The 13,024-nt window shown below is 39.0% G+C and overlaps 1 protein-coding gene across 1 annotated transcript in view; it reads left to right on the top strand.

Annotated features, from left to right (window-relative positions):
• The window catches only part of AK9 (adenylate kinase 9), a 113,613-nt gene that overhangs the window by 95,926 nt on the left and 4,663 nt on the right, over window positions 1-13,024 (top strand). Inside the window, exons 32-37 of the mRNA XM_059401588.1 lie at window positions 4,127-4,328; window positions 6,484-6,630; window positions 6,733-6,953; window positions 10,957-11,153; window positions 12,460-12,629; window positions 12,849-12,947. Coding sequence (XP_059257571.1) covers window positions 4,127-4,328; window positions 6,484-6,630; window positions 6,733-6,953; window positions 10,957-11,153; window positions 12,460-12,629; window positions 12,849-12,947 — 1,036 coding nt within the window. The remainder of the gene's footprint in view (window positions 1-4,126; window positions 4,329-6,483; window positions 6,631-6,732; window positions 6,954-10,956; window positions 11,154-12,459; window positions 12,630-12,848; window positions 12,948-13,024) is intronic.

Raw genomic sequence — 13,024 nt, 5'->3', positions numbered from 1 at the left:
AGTTCTTTATATAATTTGTATCCAATTCTATAATTTATATCCTTTAGTGGATATGTCATCTATAAATATCTTCTCCCCTCAGTAGGTTGTCTTTTAGTTTTGTTGGTGGTTTCCTTTGCTACGCAGAAGCTTTTTATTTTGATACAATCCCAATAGTTTATTTTTCCTCTTGTTTCCTTTGCCTCTGGAGGCATAAATGCAAAAATGTTCCTAGGGCCGATGTTAGAGAAATTACTGTGTATGCTCTCTTCTAGGATTTTTATGGTTTTAGATCTCAAATTTAGGTCTTTAATCCATTTTATTTTCATGTATGGTGTAAGAAAGGGGTCCAGTTTCATTCTTTTGTATGGAGCTGCCCAGTCTTCCCAACATCACTTGTTGAAGAGATTGTCTTTTTCCCAATTAGTTTATTTCTGGGTTTCCTATTCTGTTTCATTGATCTGTGTTGTTTTTGTGCCAGTACTATATTGTTTTGATTACCAGAGCTTTGTAATATGACTTGGAGTCTGGAATTGTGATGCCTCCAGTTTTGTTTTTCTTTTTCAAGATTACATTGGCTATTGGGGATCTTTTGTGGTTCCATACAAATTTTAGGATTGCTTGTTCTAGTTTTGTGAGAAATCCTGTTGGTATTTTGATAGAGGTATTTTGCATTAAATCTGTTTTGGCTGATAGAGACATCTTAACACTATTTGTTCTTCCAATCCATGAGCTTGAAATATCTTTCTGTTTGTTTGTGTCATCTTCAATTTCCTTCATCAATGTTTTGTAGTTTTCGGACTGCAGGTCTTCCACCTCTTTAGATAAGTTTATTCCGAGGTATGGTACTATTTTTGGTGTAATTGTAAATGGGATTGTTTTCTTAATTTCTCTTTCTGCTGCTTCATTATTAGTATACAGAAATAATACAGATTTCTGTACATTAATTTTGTATCCTTACTGAATGCATTTATCAGTTCTATGAGTTCTTTGGTGGAGTCGTCATGGTTTTCTCTGTATAATAAGTATCATGTTATCTGTAAATAGTGAAGTTTTTCTTCTTCCTTACCAATTTGGATGCCTTTTATTCCTTTCTATTTATTGTCTGATTGCTATGGCTAGGACTTCCAGTACTATGTTGAATAAAAGTGGGGGCACCTGGGTGGCTCAGTTGGTTAAGGGTCTGCCTTCTGCTTAAGTCATCATATTGGGGTCCTGGGATTAAGCCCCAAGTCAGGCACCCTCCTCAGGTGGGAGTCTGCTTCTCTCTGTCCCTCTGACACTACCCCTGCTCATGTTCTTGCTGCTCTCTCTCTCTCTCAAATGAATAAATAAAAATCTTTTTAAAAATGTGGTGAGAGTGGACATCCTTATCTTATTCTTGACTTCAGGGGAAAAGCTCTCCCCTGAATGGTTTGTCCCCATTGAGTATGATGTGGGTTTTTCATATAAAATCTTTATTATGTTGAGGTATGTTCCTGTAAACCTCCTTTATTGAGGGATTTTATCATAAATGGATGTTGTACTTTGTTAAATGTTTTTTCTGCATCTATTGAAATGATCATAGATTTTTATCTTTTCTCTTATTGCTGTTAGGCCTTTGTTATTTGTAAGTATAAAAGAATCTCCTGAAAGCTATTGGAGATCTTCTCCAGGAAGTCAACTATCAAAATTCACTCAAAAAGAGATAGAAAACCTAAATAGGATAATAACTATTAAAGAGAAATCATTCAAAAATATAATCCCATTCCAAAACAGTCCAGGATCAATCAGTAGTTTTAGAGAATAATTATATCAAACTTCCAAAGAATCAAAAAACTCAAGAGATAATTCCTGTGTTTTTGTAAGCTTTTTCACAGCAGGGGAAAAAAGACAACGAGTTTCCCAATTTATTTCCAGTGTTTTTTTTTTAATTAAGGAGTATAGTCCTCATTAAATATAATCAAATATTTATATGGGCTAAATTATTGTCCATTTATCCAAAAAGTTATAAAGAATACAAATTGATTTTTAAATTAGCATAACTCTGATATTAAAACCCAACAAAATAATACAAGAAAAGATATTACAAATTAATATCACTTACAAATAGAGTCAAATAACAGTATATTAATATTATACTAACGAAAATTATATAAAAGATTCTAATATAATATTTTTAAAAATTGAAATATAATTTATTGTACTAATAAAGAATAAAAATCCACTGTCTTAATCATTGTTGAGAAAGGCACTGGGTAAACTATATCCCCATAATGTCTGAATTTTGTATAACTTTGTACAGGTTTTTTTTTTTTTTTAAGGCTAATAGTCCATTAAAAGGTTGGTTGTAGTATTTCAGGATGACATGATAACTACATGAGCAACGGTTGGTCGCAATGAGAATAAAATGAAAAGGACAGATACAGGAGATATTTCAAAGGAAAACAATAGGACTTAAGGACTGACTGAATAAAGAATGAAGGGGAGAGATGAGGTCAAAGATAAATTTGTCGCCAGGAATGATAAAGGGGAGTTTTGTGTTCCAGTTCAAAAAGTTTATTTTGCTCATTTAAACCTCTTAACATGGTGGAAGAGACTTTAATAGTCAGATTCTAAACATTCACAAACGTAGGGGCTCCTGGATGGCTCATTTGGTTAAGCGTCCAGTTCTTGATTTCAGCTCAGGGTCATGAGATTGACCCCTGCAGCTGGCTCTGCACTGGGCCTGGAGCCTATCTGAGATTCTCAGATCATTTAAAATGATCACAAACATTTAAAATAAGTTCCCTCTACCAGAGAAAAGGTGAAAATGTAGCTAAAACAACCTGATTTCTCATTTACTGTTTTGTGTGCCTCTTAATCTGCCTCACCTATTTCACCCACCCCTCCACCTCCCCGCTCTGGCAACCATCAGTTTGTTCTCTGTATTTACGAGTCTTCTGTTTTTTGTTTGTTTGTTCATTTGTTTTTTTAGATTCCATATATAAGTGAAATCATAACAGTATTTGTGTCTCTCTGTCTGACTTATTTTACTTAGTATAATACCCTCTGGTCCATCCATGTTGTTGAAAATAGCAAGATTTTATTCCTTTTATGGCTGAGTGGTATTGCAGTGTGTGTGTGTGTGTGTGTGTGTGTGCATGTGCATGTGTGCGTGTGCGCACATGCACGCGCGTACACATGTATTACATCCTCTTTTTCCATTCATCTGTCAACAGACACTTGTTTGATTCCATGTCTTGGCTATTGTAAATAATGCTGCAGTAAACACACGGGTGCGTATATCTTTTCAAATTAGTGTTTTTGTTTTCTTTGGGTAAATATCCAGCAGTGGAATTACTTAATTGTATGGTATTTCTATTTTTTAACTTTTTGAGGAACCTCCACACTGTTTTCAAACAGCATGCTGTTTGCTGCACCAAATTATATTCCTGATACAGTTTTATTCTTTTGCATGAAGCTGTCCAGGTTTCACAACACCATTTATTGAAGAGACTGTCTTATCCCCATTGTGTATTCTTGACTCCTTTGTCATAAATTAATTTACCATATACATGTAGGTTTATTTCTGGGCTCTCTATTCTGTTCTATTGATCTGTGTGTCTGTTTTTGTGTCAATACCATACTGGTTTGATCTATGTGTCTGTTTTTGTGTCAATACCATATTGGTTTGATTTCTCATTTCTTTGTTGAAATAGAGGTGAATTTTTATAAGATATCAAGCTATGGTAGTTTATATAATATATTATATAACAATATATTATTGATATCAATAAGATATCAAGCTATGGAAGTTTTTATTATTATTAGAGCTTAAAAATAAATACCAAATATTTATGGTACACATAGGATGCCATGTAAATTTCTCACAATTGCTGCTACCGGGCGCGGAAGGAAGAAGACACTTAAATGTCAGTTTGGTTATGAGAAAAATCCACAGAGCTGGCTCATTACCAGATCCATCAGCCACATACTTGGAGCAATAATAATGATTGACCTTGGACAGTATTAACACAATAAAATGTAACAATTCTGATTATCAAAATTTTGGGGGGAATGTGAACATGAGTTAGCTCACCGTGGATGTCAGTTAGCCTGAGTTAGAAATAAGGTTAACTAATGAATCTATGAAATGGAGTAAGTTTAATGTGTTCATGTTTTCCAGTGGCCCAAAAACTTGCAAGCGAATATGGCTTAAAGCGTCTGTCCATAGGGGAAGCTCTGCGCTATGTCTTAAACAGCCAACCAGACACAGAGCTGGCGCTTATGCTGAACTGGCATCTGCATAAAGGAATGACGGCGCCTGACGAACTGGCTATTCAGGCCTTAGAGATCTGCCTGATGGGGAGTGTGTGTAACACTGCAGGGTAAGTGGGGGTGGGGGCCGGGGGGAGTTAAAGACTTCTTTCAAGAATTACTGCCAGAATTTAAAACCCTCACCTTAGGGCGCCTGGGTGGCTCAGTGGGTTAAGCTGCTGCCTTTGGCTCAGGTCATGATCTCAGGGTCCTGGGATCGAGTCCCACATCGGGCTCTCTGCTCAGCAGGGAGCCTGCTTCCTCCTCTCTCTCTCTGCCTGCCTCTCTGCCTACTTGTGATCTCTGTCTGTCAAATAAATAAATAAAATCTTTAAAAAAAAAATAATAAAACCCTCACCTTAAACAAGGTTTAAAGCTCTTGTAAAGGGTGTGATCCACTTCTCAAACCTTAGGCCCCTACATGGTTATATATTTTAATTTTCAGTCAGGCTACAACTTGGCTTGAACACTCCTAGGGCAGGATAGCAAGCCGGCCACTTGCCTCGCAGCAGCAGCCCCTGTGCTGTCCAAGAGTCTCTGGGCGTACAGTGCCAACAAAGGGGCCCAGTGTGACTTCAAGTGTCTAGCAGACCTCCTCACTGTTCCATGGAATGTTGAAGGAGTGGCCCTCCCCTGTCCCCCAGAAGGTATTGAACTAATGGAGACACAGTCTCTCACTGGCCCAGCTCTCTGCACAGGGAGCAGTGCCCCTCCCTTAATGCTACATTTGGACCTGAGGGCCCTCTTCAGTTTACAATCCTCTGCTCAACCATTACTCACCCAGTGTAGCCACTGGTCACACCCAGGTGTAAAAGCCAGTGCAGCCTAACACCCTGCCCTTGAGCCCAGGTCACTGACCTAGAATCCCACTGATTTCCTCAAGCTTGTATTAAAAGGCTTTTAGCCCTTCCCTACCACTAGTCCTTAATCAAGTCTTAGGACAGTTCTGATTTCCATTATGAAGAGCAGATTCCGGGGTGTCAGATTTTTTTCTCCTAGAGAAGGCCCTGGGAATTCCGCAAACTGAGTTTACCTCCTTCCTGGCATGCAGCTTTGCACACAAGGGATCTCTGTGAAGGCAACGGTCTTATTTCACCTTAACACCAGTTCAGTGCCCAGCCATCCTGAATTTTTCTAATCTTGAGGGTCACTCAAGCGACCCTTCACAAGCGAAGAAATTGATCTACTCTCTATTTTGAAAACCGCGAAACACAACCATGGGGCTCCCATAGCATTCTCTATTAGGTTTGCCTGACTCCATTAACTTAAAATCCTCTCTATCCTGGAGCTTAGAACTAGTGCCTGGAGACTTTGCTGGCGAACACTGAGTAAGGGGATCCCGTGACTTCCTCTAAACCAGCCCTTCCTGATGACCAGCAGCCAGTATGCCCAGCTTGCTCTCACCCCAGAGGGAGTTTCCTGACTCTGGAGGCCATTCCTCTCAGAATGTAGACACCCTTTATTCCTCCTCTCAGTTTGATAGTTATCCTCTCATGATCTCAGATTGTTGGACTAGCTAAAGTTCTCTGTCACTTCTGCTCAGAAGCATGATGGGTCCTGATGGGATGATTCCTTCCCAGATATCACAGGTCCCCTCTCCCCAACTGCCCATCTCTCTCCCATCGCCACCCTCCAGCCTTCCCACAGAACTTTCCTAGAAAAGCAAGCTTAGAGCACAGTGGTTTTCCCATATTTGCTGAATCTCTTACTAAAATACTATTTATTGTGCCAGGACCCCATTCTAGTTGCTTTACATACCAGATCTATAAGTCTTTAAGATAGCTTGCAAGGTTAAGTATCATTTCCCCCATTTTACTGAAAACTGAGACTCAGAGAGGTCAAACTATTTCTCAGTCTGTGTCTGTCTGCCTCCGAAGCCTGTATTCTTTGCACTGTTTCATGCTTAGGATAAAGACACCAATTGAATAACACAATGTTCAAAGTCTTACATGTGTTACCTTTTGAGTTCCATCCAACTCTAGCTCTGTGATGCTAATTGTATAACTTCAGAGCTGTGTCTCTTCGTATGCCATCCTACATCTGGCTCTTGGGCTGAGTGAAGTTAAAAACACAGAGATAAAGAGCACAAAGTGCAAAGAAGATAAGTCAAGTTACAAAAGAAAGAGCAAGAGACTATTCCTAAAGAGATAGACTGGTTCTAGAAGACAGGAAGGAAGTTAGGAGAGAAAAGAAATCTGGAATTATTTTCATGTCTCTCCTTGTTAGTGTTGTCATCGACGGCTACCCTGTAACTAAGTATCAAGTGAGTCTCTTGGAAGCTAGGTCAGTCATCCCCATGGTCATCTTTGAGTTGGATGTGCCTTCCAAGGAGATTTTCAAAAGATTGTTCCTGGAAAAAAAAAAGGAACAAAGGTAATGTATGTGATGAAAGCAACGATAAAGGAATAAACTTTAACCATCCAGAAAAAAGTATATTTTTAACAGCTTTTCCCATTCACTCTCTTTCTCTATTAGTTTGCCTTACCCACTGCACAACAGCACGCAGATTACAGCTGTCAAAAACTCAAAATACCGCAAAAACATTGATGAGATTAGGAAATATTATCAAGAACAGCATCAGAACTGGTATGTGATTGATGGATTTCACAGCAAATGGTGGGTATGGAATGAAGTCATTAAGAAAGTTCATATGGTGAATAAACATATGCAGATATACCTGGAAAGAATCAAAGCAGGTAAGAAAACATTAAATTGTTCAAATAGAATAAAACACTAATTGAAAGTCTACACCTGCCTGACTCATGTTATCATAATTCATTCAATTTGAACATTTGTTCCCACAATCATAATCAGTCTTTGAAGTATTTGGTACTAGCCAGTTATTATGGGCATCTATACTGTTCTCATAAATGACTGCCACTACTCTATCATTTATTCAGCGCCTGTGTGAACCTAGCACATAAAAATAATGCATATCCTCTGACTAGAAGAGTTTATAGTGTTTGGAAAGCCATTTAAGGAGCTAAGTTTCAGAAGTGCTAGTATAGGAGAGTAGTGGGCTATGGAATGACACTTGGCAAAATTCTGTTTATTAATCTAGAATTAAAGCCATTTTTGGTATTTATATTATACCAATATAATGGTATATTTTTATAGATTCGGCAATGAATCTATAAAAAGTTATAGATTCAGCAATAAATCTTCAAAAATTTAAACTTGAGCATAAAATGGCTTTTAATATATATTTGGAATCCATGAAAGAAAATGTTTGATTATATATTCCTATAAGTTTCTTGACTTTTCTCTAAAAAATACATAAAATAGAAGGAAAGTTGTCGTCTATATATGATCTCTCTAAAAAGAGTGATGACTCTAGAGAATCGAGCTGTAGGATTCTCACAGACATCTGGTGAGTGACTTTGCTTAACTGTGGGAATACAGAGAAGATATAATGAGGTATGAGAGCAATGCAACGAAGAGAATCTTATAATCTTATACAAGGAAGAATTTCGTGAGGATTCTGCATCATTAAATCTTGATTAGCTTCATTATTTGGGTATAACCAGTATCTCTGGCTCCTGTTTGTCTGCAGACTGGGAATTTTTTTTCACCTGAGGATTACCAGGCATGACAAGTACAAGGAAAAAAGAGTTTTTAGAAACCTACTCGCAATAAGTTTTGGAAAGCATTGCGCTTGTAAAACCTTCCACGGCAGACTTTGAAAGCAAACTTGTGCATCGTTCATCTTTTTGTTACCCTATTTCACCCTCCCTACTATAGAGTGAGTTCCCTGGAAACAGACTCAAGGTTAAATAAGATCAAAAGTTGTCTGCAGAAGCTTTATCAGAAAGTATTCTCAGGATTTGAGTTGCCACATTTAGCAACCAAAAATACAGGATGCCCAGTTAAATTTGAATTTCAGATAAATAACAAATAAGTTTTTAGTCTAAGTATGTCCCAAATATTGCAAAGACATACTTAGACTAAAAATTCTTCATTATTAATCTGATATTTAAACTCACTGGGCTTCCTGTGTGTTAATCAGAAAATATACCTATGGGGAATGAGGACCATAAAATTGGACAGAGGAAGAAACTGACCTGCCCTGTGGTGGAAAGGAAAGCTTCAGCAGATCTAATAGGGAAGCCCTGGAGCTAGGATGGGCCTTCAGAATTTCCCAGCTGAGGGGAGGAGCCAGGCTTTCTATCCATTGGCCGGCCATTAACCACAGGTACTCTGGGAGAGGGTTAACCAGTGACAGATGGGCAATTCCCAGCGCACGTGAGACCCATCAGCACTGATGCTCCCAGCATCTGGGGGACGGCAGCTTCGGCCCTGAAGAGGGATCTGGATGAGGCGCCATGGTACCCACTTCATTATTCCATGTACACTTGCCTCTGCCTTGAGTAGTTAAATCTAACAGAAGTCAACTTTATTGATCTTCTGCTTTAACTTCCACCTAATAATCTAGCCTGTACCTGATTGTTTAAATTTAGTTTTGACTTTTGTTTTGTTTTCATTCCACACTTCCTTGTATGCTATTCAAATGATCCTCTCCCTATCAGAAGGCCAAAGTTTACTCTGACTAATGAGATGGAACAGGGTCAGGGCTAGAAGATTAAAGAGATTCCTCCTCATTCTGCCACATTCCAGATTAAGATATATGGACACTGCCAGATGTCATCAGGAATACAAAAGAAGAGATATTTGAGTGTCTTTATCTCTTTAGGGCTTAAACCATGTATGTGATTCTAAATTACCCTGTCACTAAATCTGTCAGGATTGGTGAGATTCAGCACATCTGAGCTAAAGGACAGCTAGGATTGTAATACTGTAGTACCATATAGTATAATATTATAGCACTATATAATCCTATATACTTTAATAATAAAACATTATTATACCATAGTACAGTGCATTATAACACTCCAGAATAATACTACAGCACTACAATATTATAGTAATGTCATATTCTTGGTAGGGAAGGAATATTAGGGCTTCTTATCTTTTTCATCTGTGTCAAAAACAACAGATGGGATAGCATATTAGTTTATGCTGCATAACAAATTATGCAAATTCCTAAAAAAATCAAAACTTAGCAGCTTAAAATGCACACACACATACACATACACACACAATTTCTCTGGGTCAGGAATCGAGTCACAGTTTAACAGGATTCTCTGCTTCAGGAACTCTCACAACCATAATCAAAGTATTGTCCAGGATTATTACCTCATCTGAAAGCCTGACTCAGAAGGAACCTACTATCACACTTATTCATGTATTGTTGACAAGATTTCGTTCCTTGAGGGATGTTGGATTGAGGGCATCAGTTTCTTGCTGGCTGTGGGGCACAGAGCACTTTCAGTTCCTTCCCATATAGACCTTTGTAACCTGGCACCTTCGTTCTAGCAAATGAACAAGCTGTGAAGGCAAGAAAGTGCCAACAAGGCAAAAGTAATGGTTTTTTGTAATTGTCTTAGTTTGCTAAGCCTGCTGTGAGGAAGTACTACAAACTGGGTGGCTTAAACATGAAAAAATTATTCTCTCATTGGTTCTGGAGGCTAGAAGCTCAAAATCAAGGTGTTACAAAGGCCATCTTCTCCCTGAAGTCTCTAAGGGAGAATCTGTTCCATGTTCTTCTCTTAGCCTCCAGTTTTGCCAGCAATCCTCTGCATTCTTTGGCTTGTAGACCAATACTCGAAGCCTGAGGATCAATTTTATATGTTTACATCGTCATATAACAAGCTCTGATTTATGATTCATAATTTTGTAGTTAATTTAAGACCTTCCTAGGCATAATAATAATTTTTAAAGACAAAACTTATCAATAGTGAAAGGGACCAATAACAAAATGTATTAAGGGTCAAAATTTACTCATTGTAACTAAGATGTATAAAAAATTTTTTCATTTTCTGTAGCATGTCTTATTTCTTCAGAATCCCCATGCTGGTGCAGTACTGGGGAGAAAACTCTTAAACTCGTTCACTGAAAGACCTTGGGCTCTTCCTTTTTAAATAGATTCTTTGGGGTAAACCTAGTCACTTGGAAAAACATTTCTTCCCTTCTCTCGTGTGCCATCTGGGCACAATAATGTCATGTCCACAAATTATTTGTACTTTTTGAAATATACCTCATAGAAAAATTTAAAATAGGTAGCAAATTTATATGTGTGTCTAAGTGGGTCTGCAGACAGGCATATAACATATATTTACATACACATACATATATATAGTTTATAACATATATATAATTTATAATAGATAAGAATTAAACGAACCAAAACATTCATCAACAGAAAAATGGCTAAGTGAACTATACGTATATTTTTACAAGGAATACTATGTGTCAGTTAAAAAAGAATTAGGTAAATCATATAAACTGACATGGAAAGATGTCAAAGACCATATAACTGATAGAAGTTGCAGAATAATGTTTACAGCATAGTGGCAAAAGCATGCTATATGCAAAAAATAGTTTTGTATATGCAAGTGTATATATAGAAAGAAGTCCAAAAAAGATACAAATCAACAGTGATTACTCTCAGGAAGGATGATGAATTGAGAGGATGAAGGTGTGAAGAGAAACTTACTTTTCTGTTGTTTGGAATTTTACAATGTATATGCATTTGTATCATGTGTGTGTGTGTGTGTGTGAAATCATTTTAATTTCTAAAATCACTGTGCTTTCTATGAAAAGATATACACATACATAAAACAGTGACTCTGTTACTGATAGGAAAAGCTGCCTGCATTGACAAGTTATGTATCACACCTCAAGAACTGATTTCTCGCCTGGGTGAATTTGGACAGTTCTGCCCTATCAGCCTGGCAGAATCACATGAACTTGTCGATTGCTCTGTATCTGACTCATTGGAATTTGCCGCCGAGTTCAGAGGGCACTATTATAAAATGAGTTCTCAGGAAAATCTGAATGTAAGTTTGTTCCTAATGCCACATATTTACCAGGGAAAGAAAATGCCTGTCTTGGAATTCATCCAATAGGAAGGGGTGGGGGCGCCTGGGTGGCTCAGTGGGTTAAAGCCTCTGCCTTCAGCTCAGGTCATGATCCCAGGATCCTGGGATGGAGCCCCACGTTGGGCTCTCTGCTCGGTGGGGAGCCTGCTTCCCTTCCTCTCTCTCTGCCTGCCCCTCTGCCTACTTGTGATCTCTAGCTGTCAAATAAATAAATAAAAATAAAAAAAAAAATAGGAAGGGGTGAGGGTGCAGCTGGGAACACCAAGGAACTGTGGACCAGGAGTCCCATTATTGGAAACTATGACGTTAGGAACAATGAGGCAACTTGTAGGCCAGTCCTGAGGCTGCACCCCAAGATATATTTTGGAACACAGTGGAGGTTCAGAGTCAGTGATGGGCCCTCAGCTGAACAGCTAGGCAAGGCCAATGGCGATTCCCACCAATGGAGGGGATGCTGAGCATAGGGACTCAGCCCACGGTGGGGCATCCAGGGGATTAAGGTCCTACAGTGCAGAAGGGAAGTCACAGGAGAAATGAAGCAAGATCTCACCTATGTCTCTCCTGTGCATTAAAATGTTTCCATCACTCAGGTTCCTGTATATCTGTACAGTATATTTCTGTTTAATGCAACAGAACACATGTCCGTTCTAACAGGATATCTGTAATTTGTGAAGATAAAGGTTCGTGGCCGAAAACTAATCAGATGCCTCTGAACATTTTACTCTCCTCTAAAGAGGTAGAATTTTTTAAATCACTTTATTAAGGAGGCATTTATTTCTTCCTGCATATATAAATGGCATTCACAGAATTTTAAAACTGGAGGTGCCATTGGAGATCATGCATCCAGTCTGCCCCCTCCGTGGTGCAGAGAGCAGACTGAAGCTAGAGAGAGGACTCCTCCGCCAAACAGCCCCCAGCTAGCTCCTGGTCCCGCAGAACCAGAAGACGGGCCAGTGAGTGATGGGCGTGCCCCCAGTGCCTGGCAACAGAGCACGAGCTCCAGAAATATTGCACATGTGAATTAGCGAGTGAGTGAGTGAGTAAATAGTGAGAGAGATCAGGAGAAAGCCCTTGGGTGTCATCACTTGGGACCATCACTCTAAGGATGGTCCTTCCCGCCAGGAGGGAGTTACTACAGAGCAGAGAGCCCCTGGGAGCTGGGTTGCTGCTGCAGATGGAGAGTAGCAGGAGAGCCCCCCGGGGTGTTTGACCGGCAGAGGACTCCAGTTTTGAATGGTCTTATTGCTGTAATCGTTTCCTGCAGAAATTTTTGGAGAATCCAGAATTGTATGTGCCTCCATTAGCCCCTCATTCACTGCCACCTGCTGACATGATCCCCAAAAGGCTGACACTGTCAGAACTGAAGAGCCGATTCCCCAAGTGTGCGGAGCTGCAGGGCTACTGTCCAGTGACCTATCAGGACGGCAACCACAGGCAGGTCCTGCCCCCAGGGGAAAGGAGGGCGGCATCTCTACTCAGGATAGGCAGTTCCCATAACAGTCATAACATCTGGGTCAAAAGGTCACTATTATTTAACTGGAAAATGCTTTATTTCTTCCTTGAGTTACATAGATAGAACATGAAACATTTTTGACACTTTATTTATACAGTACCATGTATTAATTATACAATCTTTTTCTTCTCATCCTTCAGATATGAGGCCCTTGTACCTGGTAACATTAAATTTGCTTTGGAGTATCGTGATCGTATATATATTTGTGAGACTAGAGAAAAACTTGAGAAATTTTTGAGGTGAGACTACTCCCCAAGTTACCAATGTTGAATATCTTCTGTGTTCAATGCACCATGCTGGGGTGTGTGTGTGTGTG

The sequence above is a fragment of the Mustela nigripes genome, chromosome 5 (assembly GCF_022355385.1).
Source record: "Mustela nigripes isolate SB6536 chromosome 5, MUSNIG.SB6536, whole genome shotgun sequence".
In the NCBI taxonomy this organism is placed as follows: Eukaryota; Metazoa; Chordata; class Mammalia; order Carnivora; family Mustelidae; genus Mustela; species Mustela nigripes.
This window is presented reverse-complemented; position numbering and strand designations above follow the sequence as displayed.